At 43.2% G+C, this 18,765-nt stretch overlaps 9 protein-coding genes across 9 annotated transcripts; 5 read left to right on the top strand and 4 right to left on the bottom strand.

The window, feature by feature from the left end:
- Window positions 1-334: 334 nt before the first annotated feature.
- Window positions 335-2,776, bottom strand: IL334_000454 (uncharacterized protein; the record flags this gene model as incomplete). Its single annotated transcript, XM_062932238.1, has 4 exons — window positions 335-653; window positions 722-1,002; window positions 1,065-1,161; window positions 1,215-2,776. The coding sequence occupies 4 exons, from the start codon at window positions 2,774-2,776 to the stop codon at window positions 335-337; spliced, it is 2,259 nt and encodes a 752-aa protein (XP_062788289.1).
- Window positions 2,777-3,891: 1,115 nt separating this feature from the next.
- On the bottom strand, window positions 3,892-5,433 carry IL334_000453 (uncharacterized protein; the record flags this gene model as incomplete). The annotated part of the gene is made up of 3 exons (XM_062932237.1): window positions 3,892-4,221; window positions 4,288-5,122; window positions 5,198-5,433. 3 exons carry the CDS (start codon window positions 5,431-5,433, stop codon window positions 3,892-3,894), a joined length of 1,401 nt encoding a protein of 466 aa, XP_062788288.1.
- Window positions 5,434-5,984: 551 nt separating this feature from the next.
- IL334_000452 (40S ribosomal protein S22-A) lies at window positions 5,985-6,917 on the top strand (the record flags this gene model as incomplete). Its single annotated transcript, XM_062932236.1, has 4 exons — window positions 5,985-6,017; window positions 6,167-6,266; window positions 6,590-6,712; window positions 6,781-6,917. 4 exons carry the CDS (start codon window positions 5,985-5,987, stop codon window positions 6,915-6,917), a joined length of 393 nt encoding a protein of 130 aa, XP_062788287.1.
- A 1,073-nt stretch (window positions 6,918-7,990) lies between these two features.
- On the top strand, window positions 7,991-8,962 carry IL334_000451 (uncharacterized protein; the record flags this gene model as incomplete). The annotated part of the gene is made up of 1 exon (XM_062932235.1): window positions 7,991-8,962. The coding sequence occupies one exon, from the start codon at window positions 7,991-7,993 to the stop codon at window positions 8,960-8,962; it is 972 nt and encodes a 323-aa protein (XP_062788286.1).
- A 238-nt stretch (window positions 8,963-9,200) lies between these two features.
- IL334_000450 (uncharacterized protein) lies at window positions 9,201-9,669 on the bottom strand (the record flags this gene model as incomplete). Its single annotated transcript, XM_062932234.1, has 4 exons — window positions 9,201-9,237; window positions 9,311-9,326; window positions 9,397-9,486; window positions 9,576-9,669. The coding sequence occupies 4 exons, from the start codon at window positions 9,667-9,669 to the stop codon at window positions 9,201-9,203; spliced, it is 237 nt and encodes a 78-aa protein (XP_062788285.1).
- A 658-nt stretch (window positions 9,670-10,327) lies between these two features.
- On the top strand, window positions 10,328-11,697 carry IL334_000449 (uncharacterized protein; the record flags this gene model as incomplete). Its single annotated transcript, XM_062932233.1, has 5 exons — window positions 10,328-10,458; window positions 10,536-10,620; window positions 10,715-10,836; window positions 10,929-11,126; window positions 11,250-11,697. 5 exons carry the CDS (start codon window positions 10,328-10,330, stop codon window positions 11,695-11,697), a joined length of 984 nt encoding a protein of 327 aa, XP_062788284.1.
- A 237-nt stretch (window positions 11,698-11,934) lies between these two features.
- Window positions 11,935-12,803, bottom strand: IL334_000448 (uncharacterized protein; the record flags this gene model as incomplete). Its single annotated transcript, XM_062932232.1, has 7 exons — window positions 11,935-12,006; window positions 12,095-12,179; window positions 12,236-12,282; window positions 12,342-12,388; window positions 12,473-12,550; window positions 12,636-12,726; window positions 12,801-12,803. 7 exons carry the CDS (start codon window positions 12,801-12,803, stop codon window positions 11,935-11,937), a joined length of 423 nt encoding a protein of 140 aa, XP_062788283.1.
- A 405-nt stretch (window positions 12,804-13,208) lies between these two features.
- Window positions 13,209-14,725, top strand: IL334_000447 (uncharacterized protein; the record flags this gene model as incomplete). The annotated part of the gene is made up of 6 exons (XM_062932231.1): window positions 13,209-13,397; window positions 13,525-13,685; window positions 13,743-13,840; window positions 13,908-14,002; window positions 14,072-14,261; window positions 14,322-14,725. The coding sequence occupies 6 exons, from the start codon at window positions 13,209-13,211 to the stop codon at window positions 14,723-14,725; spliced, it is 1,137 nt and encodes a 378-aa protein (XP_062788282.1).
- A 385-nt stretch (window positions 14,726-15,110) lies between these two features.
- IL334_000446 (uncharacterized protein) lies at window positions 15,111-18,536 on the top strand (the record flags this gene model as incomplete). The annotated part of the gene is made up of 12 exons (XM_062932230.1): window positions 15,111-15,135; window positions 15,355-15,491; window positions 15,588-15,692; window positions 15,825-16,070; window positions 16,188-16,508; window positions 16,599-16,677; window positions 16,745-16,958; window positions 17,072-17,237; window positions 17,311-17,502; window positions 17,586-17,762; window positions 17,822-18,000; window positions 18,077-18,536. The coding sequence occupies 12 exons, from the start codon at window positions 15,111-15,113 to the stop codon at window positions 18,534-18,536; spliced, it is 2,301 nt and encodes a 766-aa protein (XP_062788281.1).
- Between the last annotated feature and the right edge of the window lie 229 nt (window positions 18,537-18,765).

The raw sequence follows: 18,765 nt of genomic DNA, 5'->3' as shown, positions 1-18,765 counted from the left end.
AAACGTCTGCCCGGCAAGACCCATAACCGGGTATTTTTCTATTTTGGAACGTGTAAAGGGAATAGAGTTTAAAACTGTACAAATCAAGCGGGCCGACCCCTTTTTTGGTTCGGCTTGTTTTTACGGGTATTTTTCTGGGGTCAAGAAGGTTTTCGCTCCACAAAAGTATAAAATGTGAGGTGGTCCAAAAATGTGGTACCTCCACTACACTTTAGCCAGGGCCTCCACCGCTGCCTTGCATTACAAATCGCGTCATCTCGGCAGGTGTTTTTCTCGTTTAACATTTTATGTAGGATGTCTATAATCATGCATAGATACTTGTTGCCGGATTTCACTATACAATTTGCGACTCCATGCCGACCTCTAAATCTCCCTTGCCCCTCACCAACATCAATTCTCCAGCGGCTAACTTTTCCTTTTCCTTCACCTCTTGTTCACGTAGGACTCCTTGCAATCTTGCATCGAATTCTGATTTACTAGCATCATCGCCTGTTATAGTCATATCCCCAAGCGCGTTCAGAGCTTGACTGATAGATTCTGATAACGGCAGTTCAGCAGTTTGTTCATCGTGAGTTTGGCTCATCAAGAAATCTGGATCCTGGTCAGAAGGAGAATAAGCAACACCTCGTCTAGCTTCTTTCTTTTGGCGAATTCTATATATAGGTTACAATCAGCTTTTTGTGGCTACCCTCAAGCTTTCTCCAACACTTTGAAAACATACCGTTCGATTTCAGCCGTTTTTCCTTCTTGCCATTCTTTCATTTCCCTTTCCAGCCTTTGTAATTCTGATTTCTGCGAATCCGCCAATTCGAGTTCAACAAGATCGGACTTGGTGGGGTGAGTGCAGCCCGCTAGACGAAGGACTTCTGGCGCTTCCATGTGATCTGAAGTCGTAGTCATACGATGTGCAAACTCGCATTCCCATCCCGGTGTTAAGATGAATTCTCCCCCCAGTTGTGTAAGGGTGCCAGGATTGGCAAGAGGCATACGGAAGAATGCGTTCTATTTTGTCTCCCTGCATTAGCATTTCCTGCATCTCATTACTTGAAGACTATTTCACTCACGCCTAGACCATGTAATAACTGCGTGGGTACAGGACGTTGGTGGTATGTAGCACGCCCTTTGAACATGGGCCCAAAATCATTGGTCATCTTGGTCATGCTATCACAATTGCCCATCAGCGAATTGTTGCAACACGTTGAACGTAAACTCACCCCATCAGTTGATAAAGCCGCCTCGGGCCATCCACGTAAATCGGGAAAGGGCAATTAAAAAGCTTCTTGTAAGCCTTGATGATCTTCCAACTTCCGTTTGAGATAATGATAACACGTATTCCGGCTCTCTCCAAAGCCACAGGATCAAGAAGCGATAATGAAGCGAAAGTGTAATCTTGACATTGACCACACCAGAAGTGCCTGATAAAGAAGACAACAGTCTTAACTATTTTCCTCGATGAGGTTGCGTTGGTGCTAATAGATCCCGCATACGAAGCCGACTTCTCCATAGCTTCGGATAAGATTGAGCTCGGTCCCTTGCCATTGGATTGATGATCGTCGATAATGGTTGTCGCATCTACAGGAAGGCGTGGGAAGAAATCACCGAAGCATTTCAAGTCCCCATTTTCATCTCGCAAGAAACAAGTTCCAGCTTCCCATAATGCCTTTTTGGATGGTAGGCGATCAATGCTAAATTCCTCTTCATTGGTGATTTTGGTGTTTTTGGAAGGTTCAGCTTTCACTTTTTCAGTACTGTCCCACCTGGGAAATATCTTAGAACGGGATTTCGAGCCTGACGATCCTCCACCTGTCATCATGGGCGCAGATCCTGGAATGGCAAGTGACTGCTTTTTTCTCTTCGAAGAACTTGTGCTATCTCCAGGGTTACCACTGCGTGAGGTATTGATATCAACGGTCGACAGAACGGGTTTCGGAGTCACCATGCCGAAAGGCATGGGTGTTTGATCTAAAGAGTTATGTCCCATGTCTAAGGGGCTGGGAGGGAGTGAACGATCCAATGAAAGAGAGATCATACGAGCATGCAAGGCGTCTTCCTTATCTACAAGCCCGGAAATTGGCCTTTGGTTGTCCCTTTCTGCTTCTACAGACTTTCTACCTCCGAATGTACCAGCAGTATCGGGTCTATTATTCTTTTTGCTAATGACCAGTTTTTCCTCGTTTGTTTTTGCTTGACCAGCAATCCTTTTGGGTGGAGGAGGGGTCCTGCCCATTCCCCTGTCTGGAGAATGTACGTTGGCGATTGTAGGTGTATTCCTTCCACTCACGGGAGTGGTTCTCCCAGACATGGACGTGTTTTTGGAGCTGGAGCCACTGTCATGTTTTTTGTGTGCAGTGGCAAAAGGATGATCAGGAGGCAGAACTTGGTTGTGCGATGATGAGGATGATGATGAAGCGACAAGTAACGATGGAACAGGCTTCCTTCTGAGCGAATGTGATCTTTTATGGTTGAGTGAAGAATCTCTCGAAATTTGTTTGGTTCCAATATTATTGCTATTGGTGAATTGATCGACCCCTGTTGTCGATGAAACAGGTTCCAATTCTAATTCAGGCACATCTGCGTCAGGTAAGGATGATCTTCTTCTCTCGGTCTGTGGTGGAAAGTCTTTCACTGGTAGTATATGATTATCGTGCACTTTTGGAGTAGACGGTCTTATTTGTTTATTAGGTTGCGTGAAGAGTGACCGAAAAGAAGAGGACTGAGAGATGTTAGATGAATTGCGCTGAGGATTGCTAGGACGAGACGGTACGATAGGTGTCATTGCGGATGATACCACCTGATCTTCAATTTGAGCTGTACTTTATTTGTCTAATGATCTGGAGGGTTAAGAACCGTATGCTTCACTTGAAAAAGAGAAAATTTCAAGAAGATTTCTTTGGACATAAGAAATATTATTGGTATCTGTAGAAGGGTGACTCATAGCAGTGTATCCCATCGTCATGCTGGGCGGTGGACTCGGCCTTCGTAAATTCTAGCAGTTGGGCATGTTACGACTAATCACAAATAGTTTTGGTTCACAGGGCTGCGGACCAGTGCCTACATATAGTTTACATTACCGATTTTTTCTTCCCGCTCGTGTTCTTAGCTAAAAGGTAAAAGATCTGGAGTTTTCCCTTAAAATCCTTTCCTTCTGGCACATGATAAAAACTTCGGTGATTGGGAAGTAACTGGTTACGGATAGTGGCGTCGATCGCGGTAGTGAGAGTGTGTTCTCTGTAACTGAACGCCCTTACTTGTACCTGTCGAAGACCACGCATCCTTCCTGGCGATACGAAGAGATATGTGATGCTGATTGGGTGCTAACGTCAGCAGTGTTTTCTGCTAGTCCGCAAAATCTGGATAAACCTTAATGGCCAGAACCGAGTATAGAACAGTGTCTCGGAGTAAAATGTTCCACAGTTGCCATAGAGGTAAAGAAACCCTTGATTCGCATATCAGTTAGATAGGTTTGGAATCGACCTGTACGTGAATATCCTTTTGTCTCGAAATGTGACTCATCATGCAGTAATAGTTGATGGGTGAGCCAGAGGTTCTACGTAAGACGTCGCGAGATGCAGCTTGAATTAGACTGATCCGAATCAACGTTACATCATCATACACATCTTAATCATTATAACCATCGTACCGTAGTGACATGTAAGACATTCCGTTTGTGAACCTCTTCATGTCCAATTCAGGTCAAAGCAGTATCCTTCCTCCCTCCCTTCCCTCCTCTTTTCTCTTCGTCCCCTTCTGGATGAATCCGCCCCCTGCCGACAAGATTACCTAACTTTTGATGCACGAGCTTTCGCATGTGATCTGAACAAGCCTGTTTTTGGAGAAATATGAGACCTTTAACATCGTCGTTCGGCGGATTCATTGCCTTATTCTACGATACTATTGCCTCTTCTTCTCTTTCAACCTGTCTTCTTTCTTCCTTATTTTCGCCTCAACTCTCTTCTTTCTGACTTCTTCCAATCTCTGAGCTTTCCTAGCGGCATTATCGATAGGTATCTTGGTCTTGATACCTTTGATATGTAAATCAGCGTAATGGATATTGGGTAAAGGATGTGATGATTTCTTCTTCCTTTGAACTTCTTTGTCTGCTGGTGAATTGTAAATCTTGAGGGAAGAAGTTGGTATGGGTAGAGTGATGGAATGTCTAGGTGCATGTAAAACGCTTTTGGGTAATAGTTTTCTCAAAACATCGACAGAAGGATGTGATCCCTAATATTTTGTGACATGTGTATGTAAGCTTTGTCTCCATTCATACGGGACAACGCGGTCACTTACTCGAATACCCAAACATGCGACTCTCCTCAACCCGACTAATTCAGCAATCTCTTGCTCAACCGCACCTAACGGTACTACTCTAATTTCTTCCTTTTCTCCTCCAACGATATCATCAACGTCCCGATCGTTAAGTCTCGTTCGACACAATTTGGTTAACTGGGTATGTTGGTATACTAATGCATTGTATGTCGCGCAATACTGAGGTATTGGAGATACCAATGAAGGTGGATTGATAGACAATAAAGGAATAATGATGAACTCGAGTGGTATCGCTGCCCGAAGATCGTTGTGAAGTGTGCGTTCTGGTGATAATGAAGGTGAGCGAGGCGCAGTAGGTAATAGATTGTTCGCTTTTCCTTTGAGGTTGACATCTTTTTGAATACCATTCAATGCATCTCCCATAATCATGAGACGAATTCTCAATTCTGCGATTTGAGTCTCGAGTGATTTCAGGACTTCATTTATTCCAAAGACCAAGTGAGATAGTATTTCAGGTTGAACCGGTCTCACAGTATCAATCTTCTCATTCCCGTCATCAGTTCGGGGTTTCTTCGAAGCGGGTTCTTCCATATCAGTAGCGGCAGGAGGTCTTTTGGCACCTATAGCTATCGATTGCGGTTCTTCAGGCTGAACATCTTGCTCTTCACCTGACACTTCGACTGGACCTGCTTCTTTCTCATCGTCCTTGGTATGTTTTCGCAAAGAACGTCTTTTAGACCTCTTTTCTTTCTGATGACACCTAGCTCTGGAAACGTGATAGTCTGCTATTTCTGACGGTATAAGTTCTTTCAAGGCATGGAGAGAGGCATTCTGGAGATGTCGAGGGATATTTGGCCTGGAGTTCACGTTAATCTTAGAAGCATATGGCGGCCCCGCTGAAATATAAGCTGGTTTGAAACTGAAAACTCACCAAGCTACAGTTAACGGACTAGCTAGAACAGCTTTGACGAGCTCTTTGCTCATACCCGCCCTGCCAGCAGAATCTGACTTGTTACCACCCATCGACTTCTCCTTCTTCGATTGCGCACGGATGGACTGGGAACCGTCATGTGCAATTGCTATACTTGGTTGTTTTCGATTTTTCGACGGTCCAGCTTGAACAGCACCAGCGGTAGTCGTATCCGCTAAAGTCGGCGGAGGAGCCATGACGACTTTATTACAACCAATAGTCACGGACCTCAAGACGATTGTTCAATGCAAGTGAAGCTGCGTATCAAATGAGACGAATGAAAAATCCTCATTCAATCCTGTATGTATGCCGTGCATAGATGTCTACAGGTCGATAGGTATGGCTACACCTCTATGCGGTTCACCGACAAATCACGTGATCTAAGATTTCCCGTAACACCCACATACACGTGGCTACAGGCTCTGGTGATGAACTTGATGCCACTCCGGTGTTTCCCCGACATGAAAGCGAAACTCCGCACCTCATGGTCAAGTTTTACCAAATTATCTTGCTTCACCATGCAGCGTTTCCCATCCTTCGTTGAAATTGGTGAAGTAGAAGTTCCTTTCTTTACCATGTTGAATTCAACCTAAAAAAAAGCCCTTTTGCTCTTCGGATACTCTATACGGCTGTCTAAGTAAGGACACACCCGCACTGAGTTAGCAAAAGCCCTTTTCAGCTTATACATCCTCCTTCACCTTTTCAGAAAACACACCCAACCCTCCAAAAAACATCAAATCTAGTCAAAATGGTTCGAGCTTCAGTTCTTAACGACGCCCTTGTATGTGAAATCTCAGTTCTGGTATTGGACAGGCAATGATGGAATTGGAAAGGCCATGAAGGAGAAGATTGAGAGTAGAAAATGGGTCAGAGGAAGGCCTGGATGGTTGGAAGAAATCATGACTGACCTTTGACTTTGAATGTTTTTAGAACAACATCGTCAACGCCGAGCGACGAGGAAAGAGACAAGTTCTTATCAGACCCTCTTCCAAAGTTGTCATCAAGGTTCTTTCCGTCATGCAAAAACACGGTAAGTCTATCTGTCATTTGCTTTCGTCTCCCTCGTCCTTCTGTTTCCTACCTCCACGCCAACTATCACAACCCGGAGTATAACTGCCTTCACACGCTCTTCCTACCGAGGCGAGGCTTTAAGTCTCCGGAAGAATAACACTATCAGTGATACCTCTTCAAAAATCAATTCGACTATTGCTATCGCTCGAGGCCGCATGGCCAGGGTGAACAAGCTGTGATCGACTGCTTTAGAGGAGGACATTTGGATTATCTTCATCACCCCTCTGTCTTTCGCCAAAATAGCTGAGATATCGGAATGCTGATCGTATCTCAATCATATAGGTTACATTGGTGAATTCGAAATCATCGATGACCACCGAGGCGGTAAAGTCGTTATCCAACTTAACGGTCGATTGAACAAGACTGGTGTCATCTCTCCTCGATTCAACATCGCTGTTGATGCCAGTGAGTTTTGGAAATCAATCGTAAATGACGGGATATCGTTGACTGATTCTCATCTCTCTGTGTCATAGTTGAGAACTGGGTTACCCTCCTCCTTCCCGCTCGATCTTTCGGTAAGATCATCCTCACCACCTCTGCCGGTATCATGGACCACGTCGAGGCCAGAAACAAGCACGTTGGTGGAAAGATCCTCGCTTTCGTCTACTAAGGGAGTTCGTTCATGCATTGATGTACTAGGGTCTTGCATTTGTGAGGGGCCGCCCCCGGAAGACTCATTTAACAGATCACTAATATTCATATGTATGACACAATTACTAACTCCTTCCATCGCCTCGCACCCTCTGCTTCATCAGGGGACTTCATTTCTTCTCCTTTGTTAAGCTATTGTTCTCGCTCTATCTGAAGATGATTGAATATTTCTCAACTGTATTTCAGATGATGACTGAGTAAACCCACAATCAAGACCCCAGATTTAACTATATTTTCGAACCATTGCGCTGGAATATTCTGAATGGGGGCGAAGCGACCGAGGTCGTGCTCGCTAGTAGTCGTAGCGAGCGTGTCGGAAGGTTCTGATGGAGTGAGGGAGAGGTCATGCCTAAAGATTGGCATGCTTAAAGAAAGAGGTAAAGAGGTAAAGAGGGCAGGATGAAAGGTGGGGGGGGAGAAGGGGGAGAAGGGGAGCAGTAAGATGAAAGAAGAAAGAGAAATCAAGAAGGGATAGAACAGGAGAAGATGACTGGATGTCTCTTTTCGAACTGGTACTGCGTGACTTTTTCCCCAACCCATTGGCCATCATGATTAGATTATCATTCAATGATCATTCGATATACACGTAATTCATTTCCACTTTCACTTCTATCATCTCTCTCCAGGTCTACTCCGACCAGCTCGGCACCTCGATGCATATTGTGAGACATTCATCGGACTCAAGTGTATTCTCACGAAGGATCGTCAAACGTCTTACTAGTCAAGAAGAGTAAAGGAGGTCATTTCTTCCTTTCACATGATCAGGATAGATGTGACTTTCGAAGGCATGAAAAGAAGTCTTTGCCACTCAAATTAGACTTGATTTGGTGCATATAAGAATCGAGTTGAGGATGAGCTCCTTCGTTCTTCTCCCTTTTCATCACAATATCAGATATTGGTCCATTCGTTTCTTTCTTTCTCAGAAAGATCAGTCAACTGACGTGCTCACAACTACTTATCTCATACTGACAGCATTCCGCATCCAGAAACAACGAAACCGTTTAATTCGAGAAACTATCGTTACATTCAAGTATGCCACTACCATCATCTCCAAACGGTACTCTTCTTTCCCAATTATCAACAACCTTATCTCCCGTCATCGAGCGATCCAAGAAACAATTGACAGAATCAGTTTCTACCATAAGTCTGGCTTTGCCCGAAAGTTTGTCATCTGGAATTGACACTGCAGTCAGTGTGGTGAAACAAGGTGGTTCTATCCTCAACACAGTATTGAACTATAATGCTCCAGGTTCAGCGCTCATGATGACATATGAAGATACACATGACAATGATCAGCCCGATTCTGTATCTGGATCTGAATCAGAACCTGAACTCGCTTCTTCATCAGAATTTCCAAGTAGGGTCGAGGAGCCTTTCAGCCAGGACACCAGGCATAATGATGGTTTCGAACCTGCATTTATTGAAGGAGCCAAATATCGAAATCGATTTGACGCAAATACCTCAGAGTCAATAGAAGATGAACCTTCTCCTGAATCCTTTCTGAGAATGATACAGGTTACTCGAGAAAGAGTGAATTTCCCAAGTAAAGGAGCTGCTCGACTGAGAGTCAACAGGTCCGGCGTTACTTCCAAGACATCAGGTCAGAGCGACGACAAAGAAACAAGAGTTACACGAAAGACTGACAAGAAGGATAAGAACTCAACGACCATTGGTCGAAAGCCCTCAGCCGACTCCGAACCAGCAAGTATTCTCACTGCTGAGCTTCCTGAAACAGCCAATGACACTACGGCAACTTCGCGTCATCAGTCAAGTTTTGCGAATAGGTCTAAACATCGGGACGTGAAAAAAGAGCCAAAGGGCAAAGGTAAAGCTACCGAATCTGCCTCTTCCACGTCCAACCTCGCTGCCACGACTCGCAACATGATTTCACAGAAAATCGATTCTGGGGGAGCTGAGAAAAACAATGATGGGAGTTTAGATCAAAGTCAGGAACCTGGATGGCTTTCGCATGAAGGTGCAAGATTTTTGAGAGGAGAGAGATGACTGAAGACGCGTGTGACTCTATCATATTGAATGTTCTCAGGTTGTAATTAGGCATCTAGGATTTTTACTGGATAAATTCGGGCAGGAAATACAATATCGGTCAGGATACATCAAGAGTTCAACATGGGTTAGGTTATTGATATATATGTATATCCTCCGTCCGTTTCTTATAATAGCTACAATCCGTGTATATAGGGAAAAAAAGCATCTGTGTTTTATACAGTGATAACAATGTCGTTTAGCAACATGGGATAGGGATGATACAGATATCGCATCTATGGAGTTTTCGAGATCAGTATCACTACTTATTACCGGAACTCGTATGGAGAAAGTGAGATATGAACTTACCGACATGGGAGGATAGCTATTCGCGTCGATCAAAAGGACTGTCAGGTTCAAGCGTCGATGATGGGCATCCGGATATGAGTACTCACGGAGACCACAGAAATGACCTGGACATCCACCTCTTAATCGCATAGTATCTTCTTGCTGCTTTGTTTCCTGGGAACTTGCGCCTTTCGCGTCTGTACAATAGTAATATGTCAGCATAACCAGTCTGATCTTCCACACGACCCAAGCGTGAAGAGAACATCGCATGGAATAAGACACTTACTCATAGTTGCTTTGGCTGATGGCTGTTTAGCGACATATGGTTGCTCGATGGATGGTTGAGCTTGGAGAGTAGGAGTACCTGAATTATACGACATGATGTTAATGTATGTGCGAGATTGTGAGAATGAATCTGGTATGTTCGAAGTCTGGTGTATTTGCTGAGATGGGTTTGGAAGAATAGTGAAGATGATGAACAAAGCAATACAAACATACCATCTTCTTTGGATTCAATTTGTTCTGAAAATAAATACATGTACAGCAAAAACAAAAAACACGCAGTTAAATGACGTCAACAAAGGCACTCCCAGCGAGCCTTTCCTCAAGAACACATGTCTGGCGGAGAGAGATAATTAGGTACGCGGAGACGTTCGTCTCGGTGCCTAAGTACAAGTAATCTTCAAAATGACTTGTTCGAAGAGCAGGAATGTAGAAATGTAAAAAAGTTACAACATCTATCGTTGAGAGGATATAACAGAATCACATCATTCCACATCACAATATCCTCGCTTGCTACGTCTAATATACTATCCATTACGAGTGGTGAACTATCTGATTACACTTCTACGAATTTTTTACACGTTCGTCTCGCGTTCTAGCTCAACTGCTCGCTTCCAACAATCCATAGACATTGTTCAATTTTCAATACTGGATGAACCCTTCTTTACCTCGTTAATAATCGCATAAAACCCAATCTCTTGTCCTATTCGATTATTGGCGACCCCGAAACATATAAAAGCTCGTCTAACAGCAACAATGGCTCAAGGAAATGTTCCTTCTCGGCGTACCACATCACTTTCTGGATCAGCAAGATTATCCTTAAGCGTAGGAAAAGCGACTGCCAATGCACCTAATCCAGCATCTAACAGACATCCTCTACGACAAGAGTAAGTGAACCTCATATTCTTTTGCATTGAGTGTCAATCTACGAAAACTGATCGGGATCACTTGATTGTCTGTTTAGCTGGTCTATATCATACGTACATAGACCCCCAGGAGCAAAAGTAGAATATGAAAAAGAGATAAGAAAGGTGGCTACCTTTGGTTCTGTAAGTTCTTCCTTCCCTATCCCTATCTGCCGAAACCTGTCTTACACCCCATACCTGGGATATGACTAACACAAAAATTGTGGTCAAATAATAGATCGAATCCTTCCTTCATCTCTATTCTCATATTACACCGCCTAATGAATTACCCCCCGTGACAGACATTTTAGTGTTCGTGAGCAGAATCGGTAGACCAGGAGTGTGGGAAGAAATGCGAGAGTGAGTTTACCGCTTCCACTTCGATACCGATCCTCAGATCGCCTCAAGTCTCGCCTGTGAGGTTAATAGCTTACATCGAGATGTGATTACAGTGGTGGTAAATTCACTATCAGACTCCTTCATCCTGTCACACCTCTTCTTTTCGAATCGCTTCTTCTCGCACTTATAGGAGATCAATTTGACGAGACCGACAATGTAGTTGGATGTGTATTGAGCGTGAGACAGGCTGAAGATATATTGAGCGTATGGGTAGAAGAGGAAAGTGATAGTGTCAGAAGTGGTGCTTTGAAGTGAGTTTCCCAATTCCTCTCTGCGTCTGGTCTTCTATATGCTTCATCTTCTCCATGGAAATGACTGCTGTAAACGAACCATCAAACTGCTTAACGCTGATTCGCTTCTTCCTGTACCAACAGGGAAAAGATTCTCCACCTTCTAGGTCTGTCGTCATCCACAAGTTGTGAATATAGAGCCAACAGAGCATTACTTGAAGCAACTTCAAAACCACCATTCAACAATCTGAACTCCACAAACTCTGTACCCGAGCAAAATAATCATGAACACCATAATACCAATAACAATAGTAATCAACAGCATCATCAACAGCATCATCCAAGACAACATCATACACATCATAATCACACACACGCTCATAGAGATAGAGAACATAATACATATGACCGAGCAGATCGAACAGAAAGAGGGGAACGAGGAGACAGAGGCGAGAGAGGAGAAAGGGGAGAAAGAAACGAGAGGGGTCATTGGAATGGTGGATATAGAGAAAGAGGTGAAGGAAGGAGAAATCAGGGTGGAAGTGGTGCTTTAGGTGGTGAAAAGAGAGAACCTGGTTCATGGGGATTATAATTCATGAATAATGAAAAGAAAACTCTTCGTTACAGTGCACGACAAGAGGTATATGCAATCTACCTGATATGCTGTGATTAGGATTAGGATATCTCATCGTGACTGGATGGGTCTCTCATATCAGATCGTTTCGTTGGTTGCTTTTGGCCGGTTGTCTCGGAAAGACAAGATCAGATGACATGGTTGTCATACATGGCAATGCATGTTTCCCATGATCCCGATAGAATGCAAATCCCCTTAATTGGCAAGCAGTTTATCATTGACAGCTTTCGTATCTAATCCTTCTGCCCCATCTCTAACTTCCAGCACCTACGAAATTTGAAAAAGTCAGTCTTATTGCGCTACAACAGTGGGGTAATGCTCTTTACAACAAAGTGTACATGGGGATTAAACTTACCTTTGCTATTTCTGCTACTTGCTGGAAATAACTCAATGAACTGGCATGTAAAGTCATCAATTCCGTTGGTGCACCACTTGGTGCCCTGTCACACATCCAAAGGTCATTCATGGATCCATAGAACAGACGTGAGGGACATACCAATTGATCAGGATCAGAGGATACGATATTCTTCCATCTCTATGTGTCTATCTCGAATGATGATTTAGTATTTCATTTGTCCGTGTATAGGCAGATAAGGACGTACGAGTTCATGTGAGAGGACTAGATATCTAGGGAGGTTTTCAGGCAATTCTTGAATTGATTTAAAAGCCAAGTCAGCTCCTAAGTATAGAGAACCAGCTTGCTCATGTAAAAATCAATATTGATGAAACTCACCTTCGGCTATCTCCTCAATTGATTGATCTTCGAATTCCTCATCTACAGCCATTGATAGATTTGATTTAATGATTTTGACTATGTCCCCAATTGACAATAGCTAGTCAGCTCAAGTGATAACTGATCCAGTACGATTTTGACATTGAGTTATATTAAAACATACCCGATATCGCAGCTGTGGTTTTACGATTTGTGAATCTGAATTTCTTCAATGCTGCCAACACATCCTGAGGGATATCTACTGTTCTAGTGGACTGGCTCAAAGTTGTGTCAGCTGTGAGCTATCAACTACTCATCCGGAACATGACAGAGAGTAGTCCTAGCTCACCATGATAAATGAGTTGTCTCTATATCATATGTATACTGTAGACTGTCTTCGCTATATGACATTCAACTAGTCCTGTTACTTATCTGGTCAAGTATCATCAACAGAACGTCATCACGGTATCTGTTTCCTTAAAGTGGGCATATCATATAAAATTAACACCATACCAATTGATTGGTGCGTGATAGCCGGATGCTTTCCTCTCCTTCCCCATGTCTCTAATTTAACCCAGATGCAAACTAAATACCCATCAACAGACGCTTGGAGAGCACGTTCATCTTGACAGTCGCATAACAAGAGATCAACAACATCATATCATCTCACTCATTCTCATCTCCATCACCATACAACACCAGCAGTCCACCTCGCCCTTCGTAAACGTCGTGTCGTCACTTCAAACTTTCAACCAACATGGCATTAGGATGGGTGTTGAAACCTCTCGCTCTAGCCTCCACATTGGCCCTATCCACTCTCGGTGTCTTGTCTAGGAAATACAAAAGAGCAAGATTCTACTATCATCTCACTCTATACATCTGTACTTTAGGTGCAGCAAGCTTTTGGGGCGTGGTGGTCAGTATATTAGCCACTGTAGCTGGACAAGTGAGTTGAATACATCTTTTTGGAGAGTTGGCCACCCGGAAGAACACTATCCTTTCCCCAATGAACATGACCCGCAGTCTGTGGTTGGCGGCATGCAATGGCTTGCTTACATTATGCCGATGAGTAGCGGTTGAATATCAATTACCTCGTCGCTAGGTCGTTCTATCTCGCTTGTTCACCTGCAGTAGGAATCACATTCGATGTAGAAGGCGAAGAACACTTGACTGGATTGTTAACGGCTAGAGGTGGTAAAGAACAAAGTGCTGTATTAGTTGGTAACCACCAAAGGTATGTTCCACTAAATCCTTGACATAAGATATAAGGCTTATCAAGATGGACGGATAGTTTCCTCGATATTCTGTATTTAGGTCGGATATTCCCTAAAAGAGCTGCTATCATGGCTAAACGAGAACTCAAATATACGCCTCTTTTGGGTCAATTTAGTAGGTTCAGTTGCGATACGCCGATGTACCCTATTCGAATGACCAGCTGACGAATTCGGTTATCTAGTGTCCTTGTCAGGAGCTGTCTTTGTCAATCGATCAAATCGAACCGATGCTATGGCAGCACTCCAAGCTGCAGGAGACGACATGAAGAAGAAAGGTGTAAGTGTATATTGATGGTAATTGAATGTATGAAAGGGTACTGACTACAACGGTCTTATTTGTCTAAAGGTATCGTTATGGGTATTCCCAGAAGGAACCAGATCATCTTCAGCAGAACCGACGTTATTACCATTCAAAAAAGGAGCATTCCATTTAGCTGTAGAAGCTCAAGTACCGATAGTCCCTGTCGTTGTGGAGAACTATCATAGATTGTTTGATGGAAGAACGAGGTTTGATTGCGGTACATTGAAGATCAAAGGTGAGCTTCCTGCAATACTTACAACCCTCAGGAAAAGCAGGACTGACAATGGTATATTAGTATTACCTCCTATTTCAACAATTGGACTTTCATCAGAAGACGTCACTAAATTATCTGAAGATACAAGAGAAAAAATGTTGAGCACGCTCAAAGAGATATCAGCCCCTAGTCCTTCTGCATTGTCTTCCCTATCAGGAAACCAGGCTCAACCGGAGGTGATAGAATCCGAGAAAGCTGTCGAGAAAGAGGACGAAGAAAAGAAGGATGAAAGTATACATCTCGATATTGAAAAGCCGCCAATAGTACAGGATGGCTTGAGGAGAAGACAGACTGATGAAATGACAAATACAAGTAAGAGCTCGAAGAATGGTGGTGATTCCACTGAAGATGAAATGGATGATGATGCAGTCTTACTCAGAAGACCAAAGGCTTCAGCTTCAAGTTCAGCTTCAGCTTCCACGTGATATCTTCATATCAGAACCCTTGAATTCTTCATGGACGGTATGTAATTAGTATGTAGATAGCTAGACAGGTGTGTATATATTCTGTGACTAGGAGACGGAATGTATGATGTATTTGTGCTTTACAATATTTGGCGCTATTTGACACGGTAATTCAAGTACTAGTATGGGATACATAACCACGTGGCGAGCAAACTACACCGCGTCCACACTGACAAAAGGGCGTTCAACGATGATAGAGTTATCTTCTGCATCCACATTGAACAATTGTGTGACCATAGCAGCATACATATCATCACCTGGAACAACCTTGATAGGATCAACCGTCGCCCTTGCTCCATATACACTAGTTGTCGGTTTGCTCGAAACGTAAAGAAACTATCTCAAAATGGCTATGGCTCCTCCCCGAAAGGGTAAGTGTTGTCGTCTATGTTTGTTCCATACATGAAGCTGATCAGCCTTGAACGACTTGCCTTCACAATTCCACCATCTATACCAATCATCTGATGAATATATTTTCGTCCAATATATCACATCCACTGTCTCCTCGTATCCCACCTCAATTGTCGTGATATATTCACCAAACCTCATCCTCCTTCATCATGCCTTGTCACTCATGAATATATCGACAGGCGAGAACTATGAACTTCGTCAACAGCTCAACTCGGAATATAGAGATAAAAGAGCGGATGCTATAAAAAGAGTCATAGCGAATCACACAATAGGGAAAGATTGTAGTGGTTTATTTCCTGATGTAGTGAAGAACATGGTGAGTTGGTCATCTTGTAACATCCAATCTCAAGAATTCTGAAAAATGAGAGAGAGGATATGAGGGATGTGCTAATTCTTCTTTCCGGTGGTGCAGCAAACCGATGATTTGGAACAGAAGAAATTGGTATATCTATATCTTATGAATTATGCTAAAACTCAACCGGAATTGGTTATTCTTGCGGTCAACACTTTCGTTAAAGTGAGTCAATCCATCCATAAATTATCATCGCGAAGACGTTATGCTGATCTTTGTCGTCTTTGGCCACCCACTCCATTCCCTTTTTGCGCTATCGCTCCCACTTTGTTCCACAAATTACAATGATGGACAAAGGACACTGCCGATCCCAATCCACTCGTTAGGGCTTTAGCCATCCGAACGATGTCCGTCCTTCGAGCCGAAAAGATATTAGATTATCTCGCTTCTCCCCTATCTAGATGTCTGAAAGATGAGAACCCATATGTCAGGAAAACAGCAGCTTTATGTGTAGCTAAAGTGTTTGATCTCAAACCTGAACTCTGTGTGGAATATGGGTTCGTTGAGACTTTAAGGGATTTGATCGGGGATGGAAATCCTATGGTAAGCCCCTTTCCTCATTGAGAAGGAGTCTTTTAGAGTAAGGAAAGACGCTGTCGGTCGTGATCACGCTAGCTGAAGGAGATCTCTCTTAGATATTTGCTGACCTAATGGTAACAGGTCGTAGCGAATGCCGTAGCGGCTCTAGCGGATATATATGAAGCTTCACAAAGCTTGCCTGCAACACCTCCCGCTTCACCTGGAAGATCATCACCACCACCATCAAGTCGACCCAGTTCTGACTTGTTCATCATTGATGGCCCTACACTCACAAAACTTCTAGTAGCTTTAAATGAATGTTCCGAATGGGGCAGAATCGCCATTTTGAACACTTTGGCAAGGTATAAAGCTGTGGACGAAAAAGAAAGTGAACACATATGTGAAAGAGTTATGCCGCAATTTCAACACGTCAATGCGGCTGTAGTATTAGGTGCTGTCAAAGTGAGCGATTCTCCCCTATCAAGCACAAATTGATATCGATCAGAAAAGCTGGAAAGAGCGAAAAAGCGAACTGATCACCTTTGCTTATAGGTGATAATGATACATATGAGAAGTGTTACGAGGGAAGATTTACTCAAATCGCTCACTAGAAAGATGGCTCCTCCTTTAGGTGAATTGTCTTTCCACCGAGTTTTTCCTCCAGACCGTCCATCACGAACTGACTAGTATTCAAATAGTGACGCTCATATCATCACCGCCTGAAGTTCAATGGGTCGCACTCCGGAATATTAATCTTCTACTTCAAAAGAGACCTGACATATTGGCTAATGAAATGAGGGTCTTCTTCTGTAAATATAATGATCCACCTTATGTCAAAGTTGAAAAATTAGATATCATGGTCAGATTGGCCAGCGAGAAAAATGTTGATACCCTCTTAGGCGAGTTGAAAGAGTGAGTACCCCCATCTTTCATCCACAACCTTCCATGATGTTCCCTCAACACCAAACGTTAGACGACGTCACAATTGGTAATGAAGCGCAAAACTGACCCCGTCTTCCTTATAGATACGCTTCCGAAGTCGACGTTGATTTCGTGCGAAAAGCCGTTCGAGCCGTTGGTCAAGTAGCTATCAAGATTGATGAAGCTGCTGAAAGATGCGTAGGAGTCTTGATGGAATTGATAGAGACCAGAGTCAGTTATGTAGTGCAAGAAGCTGTGATAGTGATCAAGGTGGGTATCACTTTTGAATCTATCATATATAAGTTGGACGTGAAGCTAACTGAATATCCCATCATGTTCTCAGGACATATTCCGAAAGTACCCTCACTCATACGAAGGTATCATTCCTACTTTATGCGCCAACCTGGAAGAACTTGATGAACCAGAAGCGAAGGCTTCGTTGATATGGATTATTGGTGAATACGCAGAAAAAATCGAAAATGCCGATGAGTTACTGGGTACATTCCTAGAGACATTCAAAGAAGAGAGTTATCCTGTGAGTACTTTCGGTCACTGTTGAATCTTGCCTTGTGGTCTCACCAGACCAATAAGCTTACGGTGGATACTCTCACGTTGCAGGTGCAATTGCAAACACTGACCGCTATAGTCAAGCTCTTTTTGAAGAAACCAGATGAAAGTCAAGCTATCGTTCAAAGGGTCTTACAAGCAGCAACGAAGGATTGTGATTCTGCAGATGTCAGAGATCGAGCATACATCTATTGGAGGTTGCTATCCTCTGATCCAGCTGCTGCAAAGGTGAGCTAATCGGCGCTGTGAAATGGAGCTGTTGAGCTGATTGGTCATTGTCTCTCCAGTCCGTTGTACTTGCGAATCGACCACCTATATCCCTTCCTCAAACAACCGTCGCTCCAGCCATCCTCGAAGAACTCATCACCGAAGTCTCCAGTTTGGCCAGTGTATACCATAAACCTGCTGCTACCTTTATCGGTAAAGGTAGATTGGGGGCCGAGGATATGCAAAGACGTGCGATGCAGTGAGTACTCTTTCTGACTGAATATCAGTAGCTGTGAATTTGTCGAGATGTGCTGATGTCTATGAAATTTGTGCAGACCTGAAGAAGAAATGTCTAGAGAAAAAGCATTAGCCACAGTAGTAGCAGGACAACAAGCCGAGAACTTGTTAGATTTCGATGCTGATGATGAAGTGCCATCAACTTCATCTTCTTCGCAAACGTTATCAATGGTCGGATCAGGATCAAATTCAGGCCTGACATCAAAAGCGATTTCGAATGTAGCGAAATCATCCAATCCATTAGATGAGTTAATGGATTTATTCTCAACTGCTGCGATGACAACACCAACTTCACAACCCATAGCACCCAAATCTACCGTATCGGGAATTCAAGGATTACAAGATGATCATGATGATACTTTCTCAGGACTATCAGGGTTATCATCTCCACCTCCTCAAATTAATGGTTCTACGAATTCAACACAACAACAATCACAACAACAACAACAACAACAAAGCTCAGGAGGAGCACAGGATGATCTGTTAGGTCTATTTTAGATTTCTCTTTGTGATGATATTATGTATATACATGAGATGTTATATGATCTATACATCGATCGCTCGTGGTCTAGCATACCTAGGAATCAAGTATCGTACACCTATCGTCCAGCATTGCCGCCTGGTGAATCAGATATCAGATATTCACATGCCACTTTCATTGAACTTTTTAGCGTATAAAATACATAATAAATTGAGAGATGGTTTGAGTTTTATTACCCGGTTCAAC

This window comes from Kwoniella shivajii, chromosome 1 (assembly GCF_035658355.1).
Source record: "Kwoniella shivajii chromosome 1, complete sequence".
NCBI classification, from domain to species: domain Eukaryota; kingdom Fungi; phylum Basidiomycota; class Tremellomycetes; order Tremellales; family Cryptococcaceae; genus Kwoniella; species Kwoniella shivajii.
Note: the sequence above shows the minus strand (reverse complement) of the source record. Positions and strands in the feature narration are given on the sequence as shown.